Genomic DNA, 26223 nt, shown 5'->3' with positions numbered 1-26223 from the left:
TGGATGTTAAATACTTATAATATCTACATGATTTTAAAATTCCATACAATTGTGATTTTAATGTGAAATATATCACTCTTTTATATACAGTCTATGTCACTTAAAAAAATTACATTCAGTTCACAATTAAAAACATTAGAAATAACAGTTATTAACTATAATGCCCCATTTATTTTTGTCTTGCTTTTGATTCTGTGCTCCTGATGCCTCCCATAGTATTTCTTGTTGGGGAGCAGAGCAGAGAGCACATGATGATGGGGGGTGTATTTCCTACACAGGTTCCTGGGCTGCTGTGCGGCTTTTATTCAAAAATCACCATTCCGGAGAGCAATCTGATCTGATCAGCACACCGGGCATTTCGCAGGGAGGGCCGGCGACAGGACTGATGTTGGTAAGTGCCATACTGGATTCATCTCTGCATAGGTGGAAACAATGTAACAGTGATGCACATATGGCCTATCCCGGCTTGCGATAACAGGGCTGAGGACAATGCTTGATGATGTGCTCCGGTGCTACAACAGCAGCCCGTGAGCTGGATGTCAGCATGGTGCAGTCTCGATGCTTCAAATCAAGGTCGATGTGAATTGCAGCAGCAGCAGCAGCAGCAGCAGCATCGGGATAATATGAATGTGTTTCCAGATAGTGGAAACAGGAGTGTTTATGTGGAGGGAGTCTGCTCCATTAATGCGGGCTTCATGCTTAGGGTGGGGGGGGGAAAAAACACATAGGTCCTAATTATCATATCGATGTTTAGGCAGATGGGAGTGCGGAGTCCACTTGAGGGGAAACCGGAGCAACCACAACAACCACCCCTGCAGCTGCGGCAAAAGTTTGGCGTAATGGCTTTAAAAAATACCACCACAAATACGTAAAGGGCAGGGCATGATGCTCCAACACTGAGCCGCATTCAGAGACCATAAAGCCCCTTATTGTTTTAATTAGCAGTTCAGCACCATGGAGAGGTCATGATTAGGTCCGCCCGCTTTATTTATCACAGCTTTTTGTTCTCCTGACACCATTTAATCACAGTGACATCGTCACCTGATTAAAATCTCTAATGTCTCTGTGTTGCTGTGTTTAGTGTGTTGAATAATATGCAGAAAGCTTCAGATGAACTGTTTTTTTTCTCTCCAATTGAGCCACTAAACGTCGATGCTTCATGTTTAGATGAGGGTGTTGATGATGACATTCAGACTGGGCGTGTTGCAGACCACTGTGTTCAGTGTGATAGCTCCGATACGTTAGTGAAAGATTTTATTCACAAGCAGAGAAATGAGAGCACCATGATCACATTTCAGGGATTTTCTGTTGTTTGGGATCAAAACAGATGGAAATAGATTCGCTGGACCTTTGGAATTCATAAGGCCTTACATTTATAACAATATAGCCTACGTATGTCACACCAGTAGGGTTTTTGTTTATAGGTTGAATTGATTTTCTCTTGTTTAATATTCACGTAGGCTATAACACCCTCTTCTGGTGTGATGTTGTTTGTATTAGCCTACTGTAAGGCCACAAATGCAACTATTATTTTCATTGCCAAATATTTTTTAATGTTTTATTAAATTGCTGTTTTTGTCTGAACAAAAGTAAAAAAAATAAATAAACAAAAAAAAACCCCAAACAAACAAGGTATTTTAATGCCTCTCATAGATGACTAATAAATAGGCCAATATGCACCTTTGAGTACCTGGAACCAATTAATTTAGGCATTTTTGCATGAAAAACACAACTGAACAATTATCAGAGTAGATCAGTATTTTGTCAGTTTCGGCACCATGCTACTGTATGATTTAGTGCGGTTGTGTTGTGGTTGGTATTGTTTCTATTTCACTGTTGTTTGGTTCCCTAAACAACTAAGAAATCACAAAAGAGACAAAAGAACAGTGCAAAGACATTCCCGTTTCACCAACAGTGTTGGTGTGAATTTCTATTGAAGCACACATTATCTGTTCATTTGCCAATATATATGTTGGATGTTTTATTGTGCCTCAGTCCAAGGCAAACATTAATTTGCAGCTGCCATTCAGATGTCAAAAGAATGATAGACTAGTCCACAAACAGTAGACCTTGGAGGACAGAAGTCATGAATCATAGATCTGGCACCCACACTAACCACATTATATGAATTTTTCAGGGACACTTCTTTGTAAGCAGTTTTAAGCATAAAAAGTAAAAATGATTTAACAGAAAATAAACACCGCACACTGCTGTTCTGACTCACTTTGCAGTTTTACAACAGTTTCCTGTTCTGTAAGGCATCAAGACAAAATCAGAGCAGACACAACAAAGGAAGATGACAGATAGCAAACACCATCAGCAGTCACCATAGACAAAGGGACTTAAATGGCGCGTGTGGGTGCTGATGGTTCAGTAATATTGCATGAATGTAAATTTTGACTTAAACAAGAGGCTACTGTTTGTCCTTGAATCAAGGCTTGTTTCCGTGTGTGTTTGAAGTGTCCAACAAAGACACTAATGTCATTTTGTGTGAGAGTAGACCAGGATCTCTGACCATGTTATTTAAATCTGCTAGTGTGTGAGGTGCCGTGCTCTGCTGTGTGGTTGGATAACAAGTGACGAGGTTGTTCAGTATAGCTGAAATCTTAACGGCTAAATAATTTGTATATTTACAGAAGAGAGAGAGAGAGAGGCACGCCCTGTGGTAGTTCATTTCTACAGCATGTTGGTGCTGTTGAACAAATTCATTTATAAGCTGAGTTATGAAGGATTTTTAGCAGTGAGGGGAAAAGGCAGAGTATGAAAGCAGATGTGTTACTGAAAATAGTGGAAAGTGGAAATGTACAGATAGAATGCAGGTATTATAGTAAAAATAACACTTGGTTATCTGTTAATATCCACAGAGTTGAGGGTAATGGGCTTACAGGGCCGGTAATGGCTCATGGTAAGAAGCCAGTTACTATTTCCAAAATATTGGCTCCCAGCCCTCCACCGTGCCCCGGTCCACAGAGTCAAGAGGAGCAGCAAGGTTTGGTGAGGGAGGCCTCCGAGCAACCGCCGTGCACCTTGAAGGATGGTGACAATGACCAGCTGACTCCTCCCGCTTCTGCTAACCACTATTACATGAGTTGTGACCCTAGTCCCGAGGACATGGAGGACACCTGCTCCGAGTACGACAACGTGGGCTCCGATGTGGAGCAGGATTATGATGAGGTGCTGCATCTGAACAGAGAGGGCGTGGTGGACATGAGGTTCTACAAGCAGTACTGTCTTGAGGACAGTGGCTATATAAAGCATGCAGTGGGTGATAATATTAATGAGAACAGCAGTGCCGTCGACCAGTTCACTCCCAGAGCTCGTCACAGCACAGAAATAAGTGAGGGATCACAATCCGACACTAAGCCTCACAAGACAGGCCATCGCTTCAGGTCACATTGTGCCCCGGTTACTGTGGATGCAGCAGACAGGGAGGTGGAAAAGGGCCAGGGCCAGGAGAACAGGTTCTTCTTCAGTGACGGAGATGAGATAGAAGAGGTGCTAGACGGGGCCAAATTTATAGAGGATTTAGAGGAGACAGAGGACAGTGTTCAAAGACCGACCAGCCTTTATCAAGGCAACGATAATGAAAGAATTAGAAAGGGAGGTGATGAAAGGGAAAGAGAAGATGACACTCGAGTTACAAGAAATCATAATATCCAAGGAGCCAGTAAGAAGTGTGACTCATCTCACATGGGTTCAAAGGAGAAGGAGAGGCAGGGTAAAGGCCGGGGAAGGAGGGGAACAGGAGAGGACGTTGAGCATGTTGTTTCTGGGATCAAAGGGTGCATGGCCAACAGCGCCGAGCAGCGTCTAAAGACTTCGTCAAAGGATTGCAAAAAGGCCGCTGTGCGGACCAAAGCCAGACCTGGCTCCAGTAAGCAACATCCTCCACCACCACCACCACCACCACCACCACCACCACCACCACCCCATTCCCATGCTCAGTCACCTGCCGAGACCCAGAAGGCTCAGCCTCGTAGAGAGACTCCTCCTGTTCCCAAACCCAGTCCCTCCTCTGCTAACAGCCAGGAGAACGAGCCCAGGGTTATCAAACCATCACTGGCTCCTCAACACACACCGGAACAACAAAGGGAGCCTCTTGAGGAGAGGCAGAGATGGCCAGAGAAACCCCAGCAGGTAAGCATTGCAAACGGAGCAGATCATTGTCAGATCTCATCCCCTGTGGCTTGTGTTTCTTTAATGTTTGTGCCCAGTCTACCATCACCGTGTCCCAGAGTGAATTAAGATTTTAATTAAATACTCTGCTACAAATAGTTTTGTCCCCTTTCCCCTGTGGGATTATCATGTACATTGGACATCATTTACAGTGATACTTGTTCAGGTTAAAGCAGATGGTTTTATACAACAGGGTGAGAAGCCAAGCGCAGCCATGATGCCTGAGGACGTGCCGGAGCAGGCCAGGAGGCCTCAGTGTCCAGAGCTCGTCCCTGCAGAGGAGACCAACACACCCCAGGTCAGCATGTGCACAACAGCCAAAATATTGCTTTGTCAAAGACGTAAATAAACAGTGTTAAATGTCTGACCATGTAACATAGTCTATGTTCTGTCTTTCTTATTTGATTATCATTATCCACATATTATTCAACAGATGTTTCGTACAAACATTTAGATGTTTGCTCTTGAAGTCTAACTATTAACTTCTGAACTTATTTTAAAGAAATCACAGGAGGCTTCTTCTTTCCCCAGCTTTGAGGATGGTAAATATCTCTGAATATTCTTACATTTTGTAGTTTTCTATGTGGAAAATCACAGTGTCTTACAACAAGAGCCCTCTGTTTTGCTTTGCAAAGTCCCAGGTCCCTGTGAGCCAGAAGATCTTATTGATGGGATCATCTTTGCTGCTAACTATCTTGGCTGCACTCAGGTGTTGTCTGATAAAAATCCATCCAAGTCTGTTCGCATGTCCCAGGCCCATGAAGCCGTCAGTCGTATCAAGGTAATCTGCACCTTTAGGGATACACTTGTTAAACATGCATCAATTTTCTTTTCTTATGCAAATATTTGAATCTGCTTACTTCCTATCAGCCTGTTTCAAAAATGGAGGAACAGACTTAAAATAAATTTGGGGATCATATCGGTTTTGGGTTTAAGGGAAATTGATTAGGTTTTGGTGGTGTTCTGGATCTGGGATTCTCTTAAGCCTTTTTTAATGCCTTTAAAGATGCAGCTATCAAAGGGACAGGGAACAGACTTGATTCCAAATCCTAAAGGCATGTTTGCAGGTTTAACAAAATCGAAATTGGTGTATATGTGCGATACTTGCATAGAACTGGCAAAGCTTCAATCACTGAGCAGGGTTTTCTTGTGTATAGCTGCATCTGTATTGCTAGGTGTACTGTTTATGAAAGGTTGACTGTGAAGTAGGTTCATTATTTGGCCACATGGTGGAGCTGTTGCATTCCTTATTCTTTTCTCTTTTTTTTGCTTACCTCCCCCCTTAGTGTCCGTGTTTTGACAGTGCACTTAAGGTTTGCAATGTGAGATAAAAAGAAATATCAAGTTTCTGACTAAAACTTCATGTCATTTATGCAAAAGAGCCAAGACGAAGACTCTCAGATGATGACAGAAGTGGACCTGTTTATCTCCACTAAAGCTGTCAAAGTGCTAAATGCTGACACACAGGTGAGTAACTCTCAGATCTTTGTGTGTTTAATCTGTTTTCAGACATAACGAGATATGACTGTTTCTCTTTTTGCTCCACACAGGAGACGATGATGGACAGTGCCTTGCGTACCATCTCCTATATCGCTGACATTGGCAGTATCGTGGTCCTGATGGCTCGGAGGCGCATGTCTCAGGCTTCATCAGAAGACTATTCCCCCGAGTCTCCAGATTCCAGCAGTGACGGGAAGACTCAGTACAGGATGATCTGCTATATCTTTGAGTCTGAGGATGTGAGTGTTCACTGCCAAACTATGCATAGATTTTTTTGTCATGGGTTTAGTTTTGTTTTCGATATTTATTCTGTGGTCACTTAAACCATTTTGTTCTTTCTCACCTCCTTGTTGTTGTCAACTGCGATAGCCTTTCTGCTGAGTAGTTTTCCCTAAACGCTCCCCTTCCCATAGGCGCAGCTCATTGCACAGTCCATTGGTCAGGCCTTTAGTGTGGCCTACAGAGAGTTCCTGCGAGCCAATGGCATCAACCCGACCGACCTGAGCCAGAAACAATACAGTGACATCATCAACTCCCAGGAAATGTACCACGATGACCTCGTCCATTTCTCAAACTCAGACAACTGTAAAGAGGTGTGACATATTTCTATTTGGCTGCAGGTGAAACAGGGATGATGGATTTTCCCTTAACATCTGTGTGGCTTTACCAGAATCTCACACGTCATGAATCTGAGCATGTAAAGTGTTGAAATGTGCTTGAAAAAGAATTAGAAAAAGCTTCTTCTGTTTTCCAGCTGTATGTGGAGAAGCAGAAAGGGGAGAGCCTCGGTGTGGTGATCGTGGAGTCGGGCTGGGGATCCATTCTGCCCACCGTCATCCTTGCCAACATGCTGAACAGCGGCCCTGCGGCTCGCTCCGGAAAACTCAGTGTTGGAGACCAGATCATGTCCATTAATGACACCAGCCTGGTGGGGCTGCCCCTGGCCACCTGTCAGGGCATCATCAAGGTACTGAGTGTATCAGGGAGCTCTAGTTCCCCTGTGCAGATATTTAGTGTCACTATCGAAAACTAAAAATGTTCTCATCTGTGAGTGGGGTTTGGCCACTCTGCAGCCTGCTCCCTCAAAATGTTAAAATGGACAGACAAAACAGACACATGAATAAGTGTTTGATTTAATAATTTAACCATTCTACATGAATTATTCCATCCACAACCAGACAATAGATTCACACATGGTTTGAATGAGCCTTTCAGATGAAAGCTCATCGCTCCATATGATGTACATTTTTAGCAATAGATGAAACATATGTAGTTTGTTTTTTTAATTGCAGTTGTTGATTTAGTAGGACTACGTATGTGAGATTGAATCAAAGTATATGTCTTTAACATTTGTGGGACATAAACAGAGGTCTGTGGGACAGAGGAATGTGTTGTAGCAGGCTTTGGTTGCTCATGCAAAACTAGTGCTAGTGTATCTTTTGTTATTATTTTGCATTATCTCACTCAATCCTTGAGTTAATTTCTTCAGATTTGGCACAAGCATTCACTCAAAGATGAACTGATGATTAGACTGGTCAAATGTCACAGTCACTGTGTCATCACAATGTTCTTTAATCCATTATTCATTGCTGTAAACAAGGACCATACTCTGGTTGGCAGAGGCGAGGTGGTAATTCTAGTTTTGATACGTTCCAGGGTCTCAAGAATCAGGTGAAGGTGAAGCTGAGTATTGTAAGCTGTCCTCCTGTCACCACTGTCCTCATCAAGAGGCCTGATCTCAAGTTCCAGCTCGGCTTCAGTGTTCAGAACGGCATCGTGAGTAAACCTGACTCTGGCCTGGCACGCTGAAGCCTTAAATTTATGGTTGCCACTGTTTTTCAAGAGTGATAGCTGCACTATGCAACGTTTACAGTTACATATTTAATGTCTTTTCACACCCTCAGATCTGCAGCCTGATGCGAGGTGGCATTGCAGAGCGAGGCGGTGTTCGTGTTGGACACAGAATCATTGAAATAAATGGTCAGAGTGTTGTTGCCATGGCACATGAGAAGATTGTCCAAACCCTGTCTGTCTCAGTGGGTGAGGTAAGAACGCTTCATGCCACAAGATGGCAACTTTTAATTATAGTTGTATGAACCGCTATTGATCTGCTCCTCTACTTCCATTTTTCAACATACTGTGAATCTATTTCATGTGTGCATGATTTCTCTCAGTATTTACTTTATGTTAGTAAAAGCCATACAAGGCCATGTCAGTAGTGTATTCAAGTCTGTTCTGCCTCTACGGGGAGTTTAGATGGAGTAAATTATAGGGCTAGGTTCAAGTGATGTATGTTACGACTGTGCCTCTAGTAATGGGTTCTTAAGATGAGCGTGTTAATTGTCCCCGCTCCTCTCTTCCCAGATCAACATGAAGACGATGCCCGCTGTGATGTTCAGACTGCTGACGGGACAGGAGACGCCTATCTACATATAGAGACCCTGCATGGATCAGCCCACTGCAGTGCTGCATGTCTGGCGGTGTGAAGACGACGGACAGATGATAGACAGGTAGCTCAGTGGGACGAGGAGAATTTATTTTTCTATCATTTTATTTTTTCGGCCTCTTGTTGCAATGCTGTAAAGAACATCCAGTTCTCATTTTCAGGTTTTATCTCGAATTACATTGTCATAATGGCCTTACAATGTGAATGCTCTGTCTGTAGTACTGTATGTGAGTTTCTGGTGTTGAAGAGAAGTAGCTTTAAGGTCATGATTATTTTCTTATGAAGAGATAAATTAGTACATTTATTTTTTATTTAGTCATTTTTATAATGTGTATGGAGTTTAAAAAATGTACTTCTACTGTAAATACTTTGGATTACTCAAGGACTTGATTGGAAAGGCCATATTACTCCTACAGTATATGCATGTTATTATGAAGAATTACTGACCAGGGATTAATTCTCAATCTGACATGATAATCTATTACAGTAAATATTAAAAAAAGACAATAATATGGTGTACAAAGGCACTAAACTATGTGTATTATGGTGACGCTGAAGGCCAAAGACACACCAACTTTTCAAAGACATACAGTATGGGTGATCATTACCTTTACCAGAGCATACAAGAATGTATCAAGATATACATTACTGAATGAATGTAATGTTAAAAGACACTAAAAATACAAACTCACTGCTGAACACTTGTTTGTTTTCATTTTATTTCATTTTATTTACAAACAGATAAAACAATAAAATACATTTGCCTGGTTTAGCGATGAATCTTTCACAGGGTGTTTGCTTTTGTGTTTTCACATTTATATGGACCTTGGAAGCTGTGAAATAAGGAAACTAATAATGACACTGCTCATAAATGTAATTGCCCATCAGCAATGTGCATGCAAAAAATTAACAGCCTCTGCAAGAAATCCTGCAGAGGGTACCAAACGTCAAAGTAATGAAAATCAAACAAATGAGGTGAACAGTGACAGACCTGTAATGCATATTGATCAGTGTATACACATCATATCGATCCCATAAAACTTTAGATAATTCTATTTACAACTACTGCAACATGGCAATGAACTTTATAAATCCTACTATATACACTTAAATCATTGAATACATGATATTCACAGGCTCAAATAAAATAGATAATTAAAACAGACACTCCTTGTCAAACACATTCAGCAAAAATATCTTCAAGTATTGGCTGGAAAAGCTTCCTGAGGGAAACCTGGATGACTTCATATATGCTCCTGAAACACACAGATAATAACAATCATAGTCAATGAGCAGCATAATTATTTTTAGTGATTTATAAACACAGTTTTATCCATACAGGAATTGATTCTTTTGATTTTAATCTTCCAATCATAATTACGATTGCATTAGTCACATTTTTCTGTGGTAGATGATTGTTAAGTGACAAGAGGAAGTTCAGTATTACAGTATCTTCAGTCAAACAACTTACTCTGATGGCTTTTGATGGCAGTGGTGAAACTGTCACTCCATCAAGGAAAACTGAATTTAGGTAGCCCTCTCCATAAGAAACATCATCATCTTCATAACTGTCGACACCAGCGCTGAAGGCTTCTTTCATCTTCTCTGGTATTAGGAGGTTAAACATCACTACCAGTATCCCAATGATGCCGCACAGAACACCTGGAAATCCTACTGGTTAATAAAGATCACGACCATCCAGGAGGCTTTGTGGGCCAGGAGTACATAGTAACATCTGAAATCAATGTGCAGCTTATTATGGTTACCTGTAGCCAGAGCTAGCCAGAATGAATGGCTGTATTCTGTATGAAAGGAGTCAGCCCCTATAGAGAAAACACACTGCGGCACATTCATGATGGTGGAGAAGGAGGCCATGGAGAAGAAAATGAAGGCAGCAGTGGCCATCATCATGTACCCAGCGTACAGAATGACTGGCATGGAGAAAAGGATGTTGGCAAGTATCCAGCAGCAAAATGCAGTCCTGTGAAAGTGTGCACCAATTTAATTAATGCTACTTTTTAAAATTATCCATTCAAATCTACTTTATATTATTACAACTTCCATGTAGTGAGTTACGTGTAATTAATTACCAAAGAGTTGCAGAGGCGTATATTCCAGAGTATCTGTACTGAAAGATGAGTCCACATGGGCTGTTCAGGGTAAATTTCTCAGCGATATACAGGATGGGATTGGGTAAACCTCTCTCCAGGGCTTCCTCATACTCCTCTTCAATAGCGTCATCCCAGCTGAACATCTCATTGTAGTCAATGGTCTCATTGAACTGTACAACAGGATTTCCTAATAGAGAGAAAAAAAAGCAAACTAATGTACTTGCAATATGATGTAAATATACAAGAGGGATAAAATGACTTGATTGTAATCAAAAATGTAGTGTACATTACACCTGCACAGAGTGACTCACCCCTCAGTGTGACATTAATGCCGTACAGTCCAACATGCAGGCCGATGTCTGCGTTAACCACTGCGTTACTGAAAGACTTGTAGGTGGCATTAGTGGTCATTCTGGCCTCAGCCCAGTCGCTAGTAAAGTTGAGCGCTGCAGTAGTACAACACAAACATTCATCGTGATGCAAGAAAACAGAAAGATCTGTGATTTATTCCACAAAAATAATAAGAATACAAAACTCACCCACTATGACTGCTCCTATGAACAGGCTGATAATTATCCTAAACATCCAGAACAGCCTCTGATTGGAAGGAAAGTAACAACACACAAAAATGCAAAGGATAAAAAAAAATGTGAACAATTAAATTAAAGCATTGAAACACGATATCAAATGTATTTTACACTTTTAGAAACAATCCTGAGAAGCACAAAGGAAGAGTTAACAATTATGAGGTTTTGTATTTGCAATGAGTAATAGTTTATCTGATGGGTTACACTCACCGTCTTCCCTCGTATCCCTGGCAGAATGAGAAGAAGACTGACCGCTAGCACAAGGAAGACCAGAATAATGGTGAGCAAGCTGCCACCGAAGATGAAGGAGGTCCTTTGTAGAGGGTAGAATGGGTAAATGTCATCGTAGAAAGTCATCTTAGCTCCTGATCTTAGGGACGCAGCCGAGACTAGACAGTGTAACAGAGACGGCAGTGTTAGTGGCTGGGTTCTCAGTTTCCTGCAGATGCAGAGATAGCAGCTCCTGTCTCTTACACTTGATAAAAAAAATGGGACATTATTACCGGTGTGTTAACACTGTGCTTGATTAAGTGCAAGCATGTCTAACTGATGCAATATCATTTAACCCTACTTGGCACTGGGTGTCTGTTGAATGCATCAAGGAATGTGATTCTCTACATCCATTTGACCTGCCAGTGTAATGTAAATGTGTGCTCCTAACATCCTGGTTTTAATGCATGCTTTTAAACCTAGAAGAATAGGCTTGTTTCAAAGAGTCTAATAAAACCAATCAATACAACAGAGAGAAGGTAAAACCCAAAGGAGGTCTCTTACCTGAAGTTTGAAAGATGGTTGTAAAGGTGGAAAGATGAGGTCTGGGAGTCAAGTGTGAATGTAGAGTGAACATACACTTCTTTTTATACCACCGGCCCCCTTTGTGTCAGTGAGAGGGAGGATGCATTAACTGGAATGCTGTGAAAAAGAGGTGTGACCCACAGAGGATGACCATTCCCATCTGGGCGACACAGGTCACATGAAGTTTGTGATAAGCTGTGCAACACTTCCTGGCTCTAGTATTGCACCATTCCTCATCTGCACCTGTGCTCCTGCAACACTATAACACCCTCTAAAGGAGGTAAGACTCGGCTAATGTCATTCTTCTTCTTTTACAGGACAATTCAACTTAATGCAAGTTTACCAAAGAGCAGAGAGGGAGAGCACGTGCAGAGTTTATAGAACAGGAACAGTTGTCTACCAAAGTTACAGTCAGTAAAGTGCTGTTAATTAAAGCTGATAGAGTGGCAGCTTCTGATTTAGGCTTCCTGCCTTTCTTTTTAACCTCTACCAAACAGACTTTAGGCCCAAGAGGCTACTTTATGGAAATCTGACTTTTTCTAACTACATTAATATAATAGCTAGCAAATGTGTCCTTACCTTCAGCTTGTCTTCTTGAGCTCTCAGAAGTCCTTCACTCCTCTTTGCTGAAGACTGGGCTGAGGAGCATCTCTCGCATCAATGGATTTACGCAAACTGGTTTGGAGTACGTGTGCTCTGGTTGGCTTGGTGCTCACAGTCAGTGAACGTGAGTAGACGGCCGCTGTACTTCATGTTCACCTCACTCTGCTCTGTTAAAAAAAAATGGAGGTGAGAAGAAGGTCTGTCTAACTTCAACACTGTGTTGAACAGACTCACGCGGTGAAACCACCTGGGAGGTCCCTCGCTTCGACGGCTGGTACAACAGTCTGGGATATCCCAGGCGCGGAGCTGTCGGTAAGTCACGGAGTCAGGAAAGCGTGCAGCAGCAGCCGGAGCTGTGGCGGCAGCACACCTGCTCACTGCACTGTGTGTGTGTGTGTGTGTGTAGGCTCTCACCTTGTCCGTCTCGTGCCCGCGCATTACTGGGACGGTGTCTACCAGCCTGTCCACGAGCCGCTGCTGCCAAACCCGCGCGGGCTGAGCAGCGTGTTGGCCCGGGGGCCCTCGGGTCTGCCCTCCGCCCGCAACCAGACCGTCCTCTCCCTCTTCTTTGGTAAATATCCCATGCTACCTTGTAAAAAAAATTATTAGCTTTAGCGTGTGAGAGCAGGATACAAGTCAGTAACAGTTGTCCAGCAGGAGTATTGCCTAGCTACCAACTGTCTCTATTTAACAAACCATTATCAAAATAGGTGCAACACAGGTGTAACTCTTTAAGGTAATTAAAGGATAGGCTGATAACACACTTCCTGGTGTCAAATTGAATGAAGTGACAAACGTAAAATACAAAGTTGCAAATTAAACAAGTAGGTTACAAATTAAAGGTCATAATTCGTTTTCACTGCAGTTAATTGGCAAGTAGCCTATGGCAAGATGCTCTTTGGTTTTCCTGGTTCTAATGTTCTCCATTGTTGAACTCCCACCTCGTTTCCTGTTTTATCATCACCACTAACATTATAGCATTGATGATTTTAAGTAATAACACTCTTTCTATACATTTCAGGTTATCATGTTTCATTTGAAATTTTTGACTCAAGAACTCCTGGGTGTCCACCTGAGTTCATGAACATCCCAGTGCCGCAAGGTGACCCGGTCTTTGACCCGAACGCCACCGGAAAAGTCCTGCTACCCTTCCAGAGAGGACCATGGGACAAGGAGTCTGGCCAGAGTCCTGGTAACCCTCGCTCACAGGTGCTGACCGTTGACTGATTTATTAACATGAAATAATGTGTTTGTTAATGATATCATCAAACGCTAGCTGATGTGAACAGTAAGTCAAGAGCTTAACAGTTTTAGGACATAACATTGTGTTTGAGGACATATTCCTTTGCTGAAGCAGTACAATCAAGAAAGACAAATACTGTATGACCCATGCAGGTGAACCTGGTGACTGCGTGGATAGACGGCAGCTCCATCTATGGCCCGTCCACGTCCTGGTCCGACTCTCTGAGAAGTTTCTCAGGAGGGCTCTTGACTTCAGGCTCTGAGTGGAACATGCCTAAACAAGGAGGAGGACGCAATCTCATGTGGAGCGCCGCTGACCCCTCTACAGGAGAACACGGATCCCAAGGCCTCTATGGTGAGACATGCCTACATTTAAAACTTTACAAAATATTGTTTGCAAAAGATTCATCTCATAAGTATAAGAATAAGCGGCCTTTATTGTCACTGCATTAAAACACAATGAAATTGCAGCTGCCCATCAGTGGTGGCATTCATCATTCATCATTACACATTATAAAAACAGAAAACAGAAAAACACTCTTCAACTTAAAAACAAGGAACAAGGTAGATTGAAAGAAGATAAGAAGAAGGACACAAGTCATGCCAGGTTAACATGGAATAAAGTGCTCTGAGTGCGTTTGTGAGTGGTGAGATGTAGTATGATATGGATTAATATGTGTGGAGTTGTAGAGTTACCGTGTGTGTTTGTTGAGAGTCTGGTACCTGAGTACCTGAATACCTGACAGAGTAGCTGACATGTCAGGGGAGCTGACTCAAATTGTCTCCCAGTATGTTGCTGATTAAAGGAATAGTTCACCTAAAAAATACCATCAAACATATTTTCCATCAAAACTCTCAAAACTCAACAACAGCTATTTCTCTTCCCAAGTGGAGTAGTTTACTATAATCTACAGTTCTGGCTGTGGGAATGACAATCTGCAGTGTAAGGAGGTCATTCTTATTATGTCACTTTTCAGAATTTTGAACACCACAAACTGGTTGAGATTGCACATGATACACTCAACACTGACACCCAAACACAAGGAACAATTAAATGTGTTTGTTTGGTTGAAGTACACATTTAATCCATCTGTTATCTTCACTGTATTTCCGTCTGGTGTGTGGCAATACCCACCCAATCAATACTGCAAGCTGCTGAAAACAAACTTCTTGCAAATATTTTTCCACCGAGGTTTACCTTGATCAGGGTTGCAGCCGGCGAGGCTGAGTCAAGAGAGGCCCAGCCTGACGTGTGTTATGACTCTCTAATTATTGTGTAAGTGGCTTCTCACGCTGACCACAGTAAATCCCTCTTTCTATAGCGAAGAAGAAGCCGCACAGGTGTCATGAAACCAGTGTTTTGTTGCTTGTGTTGTTAAAGGTGTGTAGTTATTATCTGGGGCGGGGAAGGTGGATCTTCCCTTGTTGTCACCGCTCTGTTGTCACGTCTTTGAAAAAACAAACAGCCTAATTATCATTCCAATCGAGGTCAGAGATCCTCATCGTTCAATGCAATGGGGAGGCATCACTTCACTGATGAGGTCAGAATATCTGTGAATTTTGGGACAGTTTTCTGTACAAAAACACATTATATCTACACCCAAGCATTTGTTAATTGTGTCTTGGCCGTAGTGATGTTATTTCACTTGATGGGAATTCCCTAGAATTCCCTATAATTTGTGCCATCTTCTTTGTCCAGAGTTGGGAAATGCCTGGGCCAATGAGAACATGTTCACGGCAGCAGAGGGGATTATCTGGTTTCGCTTCCACAATTATGTAGCCTCTAAACTGCATGAGGAACACCCAGAGTGGTCGGACGAAAAGCTGTTTCAAAACGCCAGGAAGACCGTTGTGGCCACATTCCAGGTAGAGGAAAAAGTCTCTGTGTAAGCCTCTGGCTGCACAGGTGCTGATTTAGAGGTTGCATCAATGCCAGGTGGTTGTGATTTTATGGAAGAAATTGATGGTTTTAGTTTCACAGTGAATGCATCATCTCAGACTTGAGGAGTCTCTTCTCTGCAAGATCTGCCTTGAACAAAATTGCCTTCACCTAGTTAACAATAGTTAACAAACACTTAAATCCAGTCAAATCCAAAACAGAAAGCTACAGACAGAAAATTGTAGTTTATATATATCACAACTCAGTAAGTTATATGGTATTTAATCATCAAGGCATTTACTGTAATATAGATTTTATCCACTTTCAAATAGTAAAAATGTAGATTCAGTAAAACTGCAATAAATTGTATCCCTGCTATTTCTCCAAACAGAATATTGCTCTCTATGAGTGGCTGCCTGGATACCTCGGGGACAAAAGGCTTCCTCCTTACCCGGGTAAGTATCAGCCAGAGTGCGTGTACGTACAAGTGGAAGAGAGCGGGTAATGCACCAGTGACCACAAGCCGTGGTGAGGTGAGCTATCGTTGGTGGTGTTTGACAAATATGTGCTCGGTCAGCAAAGCATCACCCCGAGTCTGCTTCTTCTGCTGAATAAGCACCCACAGTGAAGAAAGTAGAAGGGACAATGGTCAGATGACCCCATCACCTTAATCGCTCTTCGTCTTTGAATCTTCTGCTTATGTTGCCTCACATACACTGGAGTTTACACGCACCAGTTGTCTTTATACCTGAGCTTGTAGTTCAGTCTCCTGTTGTTGTGTATTATGAGCGGATTAATCTATTTTACAGGTTACCAGAAGTTTGTTGATCCTGGGGTCTCTCCAGAGTTTCAGGCTGCTGCTATTAGATTTGGGATCACTATGGCTCCACCTGGTGTTTACATGAGGTAGTGGTTCTCTTTGTCCTGGTGGTACATCAAAGCTCAGTGTTGTAAATGTGCTGCTGTGGACAGTGTCAAACAGTAAAAATATACTGCTTTAACTCTCCTTACAGAAACAGAACCTGCCATTTTCTTGAGATTATCAACAGAGATGGCAGCGTATCACCAGCATTACGTCTCTGTAACAGTTTTTGGAAGCGTCAGGTACATCATATTTTGTTTACATACTTTTTCATGATGCAAAACTAATTATACACTGGAAAGGTGCAGGGGAGAACAGAAGGGACTGCAGGCAAGATTTGACCTTTGTTACCTGTGAGGCAGGGAAATAAACCAGTGTATGTAACTGCATGCATATACAGTATATATACCATTCTTAACATGAATAATGCATTTCTGTTTGATAAATTCATATTACAGTTAGTGCATGCATAATGTGCATAAAGGCTGCTCTGTTGAATTTTTAAGGATAAAATTAGCAAATATTGCTGATGATACTGTTTTCTTCAAAGGACTGGTGTAGTCAGAGTCAGTCAGAGTCTGCTTTTCCAAGACCTGTTAAAGAGAGGAGATGTTGGTGTATTATATATAAATACTGTGACTTTTTATTTCCAGAGACCCAATGTGAAGTCAAGTCGGGATGTAGACAACCTCATCATGGGCATGTCCTCTCAGATTGCAGAGAGAGAAGACAACACTGTGGTGGAGGACCTGAGAGGTTTTGATCATCTTTTTCACTGCCTGGATCACTCCACATATCATTCACTGATACTTATACAAGTTATACATGAATATTCACTGCTCTCATGTGATTAATACATTTATAGACTACATGTATGGACCTCTAAGGTTCAGCCGGACGGATCTGGTGGCCTTAACCATCCAGAGGGGAAGAGACTTTGGCCTGCGAAGTTACACTGAGATCAGAAAAGCTCTGGATCTGCCCCCTGTAAAAACATTTGAGGACATAAATCCTGCACTCAACAGCACCAACCCACAGGTAACTACTGCAGTCTCTCCAGCAGATACGGCTGCAACAGAAAGTGATGAAATGCATGAAAAAGTTTTAACAGTAACTCTGAATTAAACTTTAATTTTGTGTACAGTTGCTCCGTGATGTTGCAGAACTGTATAACAGAGACATCTCAAAACTGGAGCTCTTCCCTGGAGGACTGCTCGAATCTCTCGACGGTCCAGGTCCAGTTTTTTCCACCATAATTTTGGACCAGTTTGAACGTATCAGAAATGGAGACCGCTTCTGGTTCGAGAACAAACAGAATGGGTAATTTCCCCTCTGAATAATTTGGAAATTCGTTTTATTAATTAAATGCAAGATGTGTTGAGGGTCCCCTGATTTTCATCAGTGGTGCCTGAGGTATAAACATAACGAATGGCAATATCAGGTAAAACAATGTTTGCAAAGTGTGTGATTTGACAATGATAAAAAACAAAACAAAACAAAGACAATGATAACAACAATTAATAAATTAAAAGCAATGACTGTCACTATCAATGAGCAATAAGTGAATAGCAATGAAGTCTTGAAATAGCCTCAGTGGTATTAACAAGATCAGTTTAAAGCTTTTTTGCACAGCAACAAAAAGCAGATAGGTGAATTCTTGGCACTAGCTGGGTGAGTCATTTCTATGATGGGTTAAAATGGCCGTAAAATAACTTATAGTCTCATAGTCTCAATCCTACTGCAGTCTTTTGATGATCTCACTGTGGCAGTCGCGTCCGTACGTATTACATGGGTCACTTCTTCACTCACTTTGGTTGTTTTCCAGTTTGTTCACAGATGAGGAGATCCAGACCATCCGCAACACAACATTTTCTGATGTACTTATTGCAGTCACCAGTGCAGAGGCCACAGATATACAAAACAATGTGTTCTTCTGGAAGGATGGTACATATACACCACGTGTATCATGCAAATAGATCGCTGTTGGTTTTAATTAGTATTTGAAAAAACAATCTCTCTGCTGCCTTAGGTGACCCCTGTCCTCAGCCCACACAGTTGAATGCGTCAATGCTCTGTCCCTGCACTAATGCTACCCAACTTAATTACTTTGATGGCAGTAAAGCTGGCTTTGGGATATTTATCATTGTACTGTTCCTCTTTCCTGTTGGTAAGTATCATGATCACAAATCCATCTCCTTTTGCACTGTAATAATAACAGCCATACCACAGTTTGATCAGTTTGGATTGTCTTGCCTTCACAGTGAGTTTTCTGGTGGCCGTTATGGTGGCATATCTTCGCAAGTATAGATACAAGAAGTTCCAGAGAAGAAGAAAAACTGGAGCCAAAACAGAGGAATCAGCTGTGGGAATCACTGGTATGAATAACCATACGATTAGAGAATCCTGCTAATATTTTACTTCCAGTGTCACAAAAACACAATATCACTAAGTCATTACAATTAACTCTATGTTAACTATCATTTAAAGCAGAAGTAAGCGATCCGGTCGTTTTGGCTAACTTCTTGTCAGCAGATGGAGTTAGCAGTCCCCGCCCTCGTCCCTACGTCACCACATGCACGCGCATCCCTTGGCTTCACACACAGAGAGGACCGCCCCTTTATGCCGTTCTCTCTCCTCATTGGATAAAGGTTGTAGGATACAAGGAAAGTTTTCTCCTCGGCTTACAGCAGAGCAGAGTGACTGACAGACCCGTGTTTCAGACCAAACACTCTATAAGTGATTCCCGTCAGAAGATATAACTATTTAAGACTTATATTAACACAAATATTCCGCTTACTTCTGCTTTAAAATCAACTATCTATCAGCATCTATGATTTACTACTCTGCATTTCCTCCACATCACATAAATATCAACACGAGTGTAAGGTACAAGACTTGACAGGTGACATTGGTTTTATTATAAAAACTTGACAATCTGAACTCAGCAGTTACTCACATGTGACAGTGACACTGAAATGCCTTTGCTCTCCAGCCTATGAGTGGCAGGGCCATAAAAAAACTCTGCACCCTGTCAGCGTGGAGGTCGATGAGAAGAGGGGGCTGCAGGTCTTTGACAGATCTGGGTCCTCTCTGCGCTACCTCTTTCTGGGCGACCAGGACTACCTCGATATCCATCTCTCCAACGACCGTCACCGTAAAGCTCTGCTGCTCAAAGTGCCCAAAGAGTATGACCTGGTGAGGAGCAGGAAACTTGAGGGGACGGTTTAAAACTTCAGGGTTTGATCTGAAAACACAGCTAGATGCAAAAAGGTCTTGTTGGTGGTGGGACAAGCACGCAGCCAGATACATCAAATATGTGTCATGTCTTGAGATTATTTGCAGTTTTAATCACATTGAGTGAGCGTTCTCATTTTCTGAGCTACGCACTCTGATGTCATCTGTTTTTTACATCCAGGTGCTGTTTTTCGATGACGAGAGCAAACGTATAGCATTCGTCAAGCATCTGCACCCAGAGGTGACAGATATGGGGCAGGAGATTAGAGTGAAAGAGATGAGAGAGAAGGAACTGCTGAAGGAGGCTTTAACCAGAGAGCAGAGGGCTCAGATTGTGGAAACTTTCATTCGACACGCTTTCTCCAAGGTACCGTCAGCCTCTGGATGTTTACCTCATCCTCTGCTCTCTTACAGCTGCAGCTGCTCTAAGCCCAGCCACAAAATGCCGTCAGGTCGATTTAGACCCAACCTCAAGCCAAAGGAGCTAATTGTTGGTCTTGGTGACGTCATGTGTGATGATAACCTCAGCTATCGTCAGTGATATTACTAATGACACAAGAGTGACATACTGTGTGATGACCCTCTCCCTCTGATGCACAGGTCTTGGAGATAGAGAAGTGTGATGCCGGTGACATGAGCGGCGTTTCCCATGAGAAAGCCAGAGAGGTTCTCCAGTGTGAGCTGACAGCATCAGAGTTTGCTGATGCTCTAGGCCTCAAGGCTGACTCTTTATTTGTGGACTCCATGTTCACACTGGCTGATAAAGATGGAAACGGTTACCTCTCCTTCCAAGAGTTTCTGGATGTGATGGTTATCTTTATGAAAGGTAAAACCCTCGACTGTAAAACATCTCATGGTCTCCAGGTATGTTATCACCTACTGTGCTATTTATGCTATGTATATTCATCCAGGGTCACCTGAGGAAAAATCCAAACTGATGTTCTCTATGAACGACATCGGTGGAACTGGTTTCTTGTCAAAAGAAGAGTTTGCCAGGATGCTCAGGTTTGATCACCTGTTGTTTTGTTTTTGTAATGCCAAAGCAAGTCTCCTGAGTCTTTTGTATGTTTTTGGTTTGATTGATATTTTCTTTCTTTCAATGTGCTGCAGATCTTTCATTGAAATCTCCAATGGTGGCCTGTCAAAAAGCCAGGCAGAGGATGGCATCAAGGCCATGATGAGGGCTGCAGGCTTCGGTGACAAGGAGAAAATCTCATGGGAGGACTTCCATTTCCTCCTGCAGGACCATGAGAAGGAGCTGCAGTTTGCTCAACTAAATGTCAAAGGTTGCACAAAGTTTTGTGTAAGAAGATTTTTGTTATACCCTCCTTTCACTGACCTTTTGTGATGAATTAGTGCATCTGCTGTGTGTACAGGGATGGAGAAACAGGGGAAGAAGCGGCTGAGTCGAGACCAGAGAGTGTCCTTCATCTGTCCAGCAAACGGGTAAGAGAACAGGACACACAGCCATTTTTAATCCAGATCACTTATGTAACAACATTATCATGAAATGCAACTTCTTTTTCTTGAGATTATTGTTTCCAGGCTCACATTATGATGTTTTTTCACTTCTTGTTTGCAGCAGCAACAAGACAGATGGACAGGAGATACGTAGACGGAAAAAGTATGCTCCCGCTTTTATTTTTCTGCTGTGCTGTAAATGATTTTCTGAGTGAAGAATTAATTAGAAATACTCTTAATCCTCTTGATATTGCAGCAGTGTGTGTGTGTGTGTGTTTTTACATGGCATATTGCCACATAAGTACTGCAGCTATCTCACTGTTCAAACATTGACCTTTCTAAGGTGCTTTTTCTGTAAATATACTTGATCCTCTGTGGTTTGAGTGACCTGAATACTGTCAGATATTTCACAGCTTAATAGATGGACCAACCTGAGTATTGACTGCATACAACTGATTGGAATTGAATATTTTCAGGTCGAGCGCCAACACTCCTAATGTCTATGTGAAGCCAAAGCGTGAGCAGTACATAAGGAACCCAGTGCAACAGAGGATCCAACATTTCAAACGTTTTATAGAGAACTATCGCCGCCATATCATCTGCTTCATGATCATATTTGGGATCACAGCTGGTGTGACACTTGAAAGATGTTACCGTGAGTGCTCTACTACCCCAGTATGTCTTGTTGATGTATTATAGTCCTTCACTGCCCCATGTATCATACCTGGTCTGACCTGTTTAAAAATACTGTGTTCAGACTACGGTTTGCAGGCTGTATCCACAGGAATCCCAGAGACTTCAGTGGTCGGTATCATCGTCTCCCGCGGCTCAGCAGCCGCCATCTCCTTCCTGTTTCCCTACATGCTCCTCACCGTGTGTCGTAACCTCATCACACTGTGCAGAGAGACGTTCCTCAACCGATACATCCCCTTTGATGCCGCCATTGATTTCCATCGCTTGATGGCCATGACTGCCATCGTCCTCTCAGGTTGGTAGAGAGAGGAAGCGAGTATTACAGAGATAATAGCCAAGAGTAATGATGAGAAATTAAGTTTATGTCTTCATTTGTACATTTTATTTTGAGTGCTCACTCCTATTTCTGTTCTTGCCATAGTTGTTCATAGTTTGGGCCATGTGGTCAACATCTACATCTTCTCCATCAGTGACCTCAGCATCCTGTCCTGTCTGTTCCCCAAAGTCTTATCCAACAACGGGTAATGAGTGACTTGAGTTCACTTTGCAGCTGCACAGCTATGATATGTGGTAGTGAGTTAAATAACAGTTGGTCTCTATTTTAGGTCTGAACTTCCTCAGAAGTGGTTCTGGTGGTTCTTTCAAACTGTTCCAGGTATTACAGGACATTCGTGTTAGACTTGCAGCGGTTACACAGTACATGGGATGGTTGTTGTGCTGCTTTATATATCTGTGTTTATGCTTTGCTTTGTCCTTTTCCCAGGAATGACTGGCGTCCTACTTCTTTTTACTTTTTCGTTTATGTACGTTTTTGCCTCACATTATTTCCGTCGCATCAGTTTTCGTGGATTTTGGGTCACACATTATCTCTATGTTGTCGTGTACATTTTAGTAAGTATTTTTCTAACTTGAAAGTCCATCAGCTTTCATATTGAAAAGGCAGTTTTATCAGTGGTGTGATACTGACTCTTTTCTTATCCGACAGACTGTTATTCATGGAAGCTTTGCCCTTCTCCAAGCACCGCGTTTCTACATCTATCTGATCCCTCCTGCTTTACTTTTCCTGCTGGATAAACTAATCAGCTTGAGCAGGAAAAAGGTGGAGATCCCAGTGGTCAGAGCTGAGCTGCTGCCTTCAGGTTAGTATCTTCTGGAAAATCCCAATCTTTGAAATGTCCCGCTGTTTTCAGTCTTGCCTTGGTTTTAATCTCCTCACTGAACGCATGTGTTGTGTATGTGCTTTGTGCATTCGTGTTAACACTTCCTTTGGCTGTCCTACCTGTAGGTGTGACACATCTGGAATTCAAACGACCACAGGGCTTCACGTACCGTTCAGGCCAGTGGGTTCGCATAGCGTGCCTGATGTTGGGCACAGATGAGTACCACCCATTCACACTGACGTCAGCCCCTCACGAAGAGACCCTGAGCCTGCACATCCGAGCTGTGGGGCCCTGGACCAGTCGGCTCCGAGAGCGCTACACCGAAGAAACCCTACTTGAGCTGGGAAATTATCCAAAGGCAGGTCATTGTGTTATTTTGCGCATGTGAACAGTCCCAGCTGTTTCTTCTGTTTCCCACGTTCTTTGTCTTTTTATGGCATTCATATTCATGTTTCATTTAACCCCAAGCTTTACCTGGATGGTCCGTTTGGTGAGGGCCATCAGGAGTGGGTTAACTTTGAGGTGTCAGTTCTGGTGGGGGGAGGGATTGGAGTCACCCCATTTGCTTCCATCCTCAAAGACCTGGTGTTCAAGTCCTCCATAAAGTCCAAAATTCAGTGCAAAAAGGTACAGTTCAAGCTTAAATATCTCACAATCCATTTACCTTGAATACCTTCCAGAGGAACAGTAGTTGTCCATAAACAAACCTTTGCTCAATCGCACTGATTTTTTGAAGGTCTACTTCATCTGGGTGACACGAACACAGCGTCAGTTTGAGTGGGTGTCCGACATCATCAGGGAAGTAGAGGAGATGGACACCCAAGAGCTGGTCTCAGTCCACACATACATCACTCAGGTGGCCGAGAAGTTTGACCTCCGCACCACCATGCTGGTAAGATCTGGTCAGTGGTTTTATCCAGCCAGTTACTTTATCTTAGCACAAAGACTGGAAACAGAGGGAAAACATCTAGCCTGGGTCTGGCTAGGGACTTGTTACAATGTTATAACTTGTTCATTAAATCCATATAATACTGGAAACCACTAATGAATTCTTCACTGTTGTCTTTATACTGTGTGGACAGTATGTATGTGAGCGCCACTTTCAGAAGGTATGGAACCGCAGTCTCTTCACCGGCCTGCGATCCATCACCCACTTCGGCCGTCCACCCTTTGTGTCCTTTTTCAGTTCACTGCAGGAAGTTCACGCCGAGGTAAGTCCTTCATCTACCTCATGTTTGTCTGACCTTTGCATAGTACACATACCTGGACACAATAACTTGATTTGACTGTCTTCTTTTCTGTATTCTCTTCTTCTTTTCAGGTGGGTAAAATTGGTGTATTCAGCTGTGGACCACCTGGACTGACCAAGAACGTGGAGAAAGCTTGCCAGCAGATGAACAAGAGGGATCAGGCCCATTTCATGCATCACTATGAGAACTTCTAACCTGTCCTCAGCACTGCACTGTTGCACATGGACAATGATGATGAGCCACATTACATCAAAAAGTACCATCTCCTGCAGCATTCAATAAGAAATACTGTTCCATACAATCACAAAGCCAGTGTAGGGAGTTGAAGGTTTATGTATTATTGAATGTTTTTTTATTTTTTTTATTTAACCTTTATTTAACCAGGCAGAATCAATTAAGAACAAGTTCTTATTTACAGTGAAGACACTTGTTGACTGATGCAAATATGTCTAAATATATCTACTTCTTAACACCCTTATTCTCTAATCATGAATATCAGTGCTACATTAATTTCAATCAGTCAGTATGTCAAAATGCAGGATTGTGTTTTTGACATACACAAAAAATGCTTGACATATACAAAAATGCAGGATTGTATTTTTTTATTTATATCAAATCATTGTAATCATCATGGATCATTTTTGTGATTCTTTTCTTTTGTTGTTTCTTCCGTTTTTGAAATTGAGTGAGTTGAGTTATGATTTTGTTAGCAGTTATTACGCTTTTGTGTTAAATAAAGTTGTGAGTTGAGTTATGATTTCAGTTATGATTTTATGTTATGCAGTTATTACTATACTATTATTATTTTTTGTGTTAAATATCTGGAACAAACTACCGGTAAAAAAAAAAATATATATAAATAAATAAATATTTGTAACAATGTTTCTGTCTTAAAGCAGAGACATTGTGTCACATTCAACTCACAGATAAAACACTGGCTTATGTCTTTGTAGGTAGGACATTAGATTATGTAAGGACCTGTGGGGTTTTGTGCACTTCAAGTTCACTATATTCTGCTGTTTGCTCCCTCTGATGCCTTGAAGCTTTTGGACTACAGTTACACTTGAATTAACCCAAACTAAATTTGATTTGCTGGTTGAGTGATAAACCAGGCAGCTCCTCCATCCAGAGGAAGAATAACACGTAATTGATTTTCCACAAGGAGCTATAGTCTGTTTGATGCTGCTTTAATGCAATAACCATTTATCAGACAACATATTGCACCAAACTGTATTATTCACATTCATGTTTTGATAGCTGTTCAATGCAGTGAATCCTGCCTGCACAAATACTGTAATCAGCTGCACACAACTGTTTGCTTATCAGATACACTTGAGGTAACAAAAGAAGGGTGTATGCTAAGAGAGATTTAACGAACTGAGTCAATATCGGCAGTTCAGTGAAAATTTCCAGGCAGGGGACACAAATACTGACATGTGATGACATGTTTTTGAGCAAGGCACTGACCTGCTATAGGCTCCAGAAGCACCAGGAAGTTTTCTGTGCACAAAAATAAATTACTGTAAAAATAAAAGAGAACATGAACAATCTATTATCAAACTGATTATACAGAAACACACAGTTAATCACACCAACTGCAATTACAGGAACCAGTCTAAGTTGCACTGAGCAAAACTTTCCTTCTCAGGAACACCCTGGTCCATTCATGCAGTTACACATATTCACACCTGGCAGCTCTGATCGGTGGTCCACTGAGCTCTGGCTCCACTGAGCCCTGGCCTTTAACCCACTGAGCTTTGATCACCTCAGCAGGTATAGTGAGGGAGGGGTAATGCTATTTTCTTTTACCCAACCAGATTTACTGTGACAGTTTAGGGATCAAGCTGCCGACCTTCTAGTGACAAGCCAGATTAATAAGATGTTGTTTTTTTCTACTGTGTAACACTGAAATTACCATAAGACTTACTGTTTTACTCATGTTTGGCTCATGATAGTCATCTTTAAAAAACTGTGGCAAAACCATTATATCGTCATATCTTATTATCTCATGCATTGTCCTTTTTTTCTGTTAAATCAGATCTTTACTATCCAACTGAATGATTTTGTTTTGCAGCCAAACAGGATAAAACACAAAATAATGATGCATGAACACAATAAAACAAAAATAAACACAACACAGTTACTGAATTCATTAGAAGTGTTTATTATTAATACTGGGTTTTATTTTGAGTTATTAGTGACGCATACAACAGCAGGTTATCAC

At 41.9% G+C, this 26223-nt stretch overlaps 3 protein-coding genes across 3 annotated transcripts; 2 read left to right on the top strand and 1 right to left on the bottom strand.

Annotated features, from left to right (window-relative positions):
- Positions 1–248: 248 nt before the first annotated feature.
- Positions 249–8825, top strand: apba2a (amyloid beta (A4) precursor protein-binding, family A, member 2a). The gene is made up of 12 exons (XM_085778845.1): positions 249–391; positions 2865–4137; positions 4370–4474; positions 4679–4718; positions 4812–4957; positions 5557–5643; positions 5727–5915; positions 6090–6269; positions 6431–6643; positions 7333–7452; positions 7581–7721; positions 8041–8825. The coding sequence occupies exons 2-12, from the start codon at positions 2896–2898 to the stop codon at positions 8110–8112; spliced, it is 2535 nt and encodes an 844-aa protein (XP_085634971.1). The 5' UTR covers positions 249–391; positions 2865–2895; the 3' UTR covers positions 8113–8825.
- A 32-nt stretch (positions 8826–8857) lies between these two features.
- Positions 8858–11232, bottom strand: duoxa (dual oxidase maturation factor). The gene is made up of 7 exons (XM_085778847.1): positions 11031–11232; positions 10773–10830; positions 10545–10679; positions 10213–10420; positions 9889–10103; positions 9594–9784; positions 8858–9378 (listed from the first exon to the last, which is right to left on the bottom strand). The coding sequence occupies exons 1-7, from the start codon at positions 11175–11177 to the stop codon at positions 9367–9369; spliced, it is 966 nt and encodes a 321-aa protein (XP_085634973.1). The 5' UTR covers positions 11178–11232; the 3' UTR covers positions 8858–9366.
- Positions 11233–12063: 831 nt separating this feature from the next.
- On the top strand, positions 12064–24345 carry duox (dual oxidase). The gene is made up of 33 exons (XM_085778843.1): positions 12064–12342; positions 12447–12530; positions 12625–12789; positions 13240–13427; positions 13614–13815; positions 15160–15326; positions 15731–15794; positions 16149–16245; positions 16353–16443; positions 16855–16957; positions 17067–17239; positions 17346–17521; positions 18027–18145; positions 18231–18368; positions 18463–18576; positions 19194–19396; positions 19617–19802; positions 20036–20261; positions 20347–20440; positions 20546–20721; positions 20812–20881; positions 21018–21059; positions 21373–21551; positions 21654–21884; positions 22011–22110; positions 22195–22244; positions 22353–22480; positions 22575–22728; positions 22875–23107; positions 23218–23376; positions 23486–23641; positions 23832–23960; positions 24071–24345. Exons 1-33 carry the CDS (start codon positions 12276–12278, stop codon positions 24191–24193), a joined length of 4587 nt encoding a protein of 1528 aa, XP_085634969.1. The 5' UTR covers positions 12064–12275; the 3' UTR covers positions 24194–24345.
- The last annotated feature ends 1878 nt before the right edge of the window (positions 24346–26223 follow it).

Source organism: Trachurus japonicus, chromosome 6 (assembly GCF_045865225.1).
Source record: "Trachurus japonicus isolate A0001 chromosome 6, Traja_1.0".
Lineage (NCBI taxonomy): Eukaryota > Metazoa > Chordata > Actinopteri > Carangiformes > Carangidae > Trachurus > Trachurus japonicus.
This window is presented reverse-complemented; position numbering and strand designations above follow the sequence as displayed.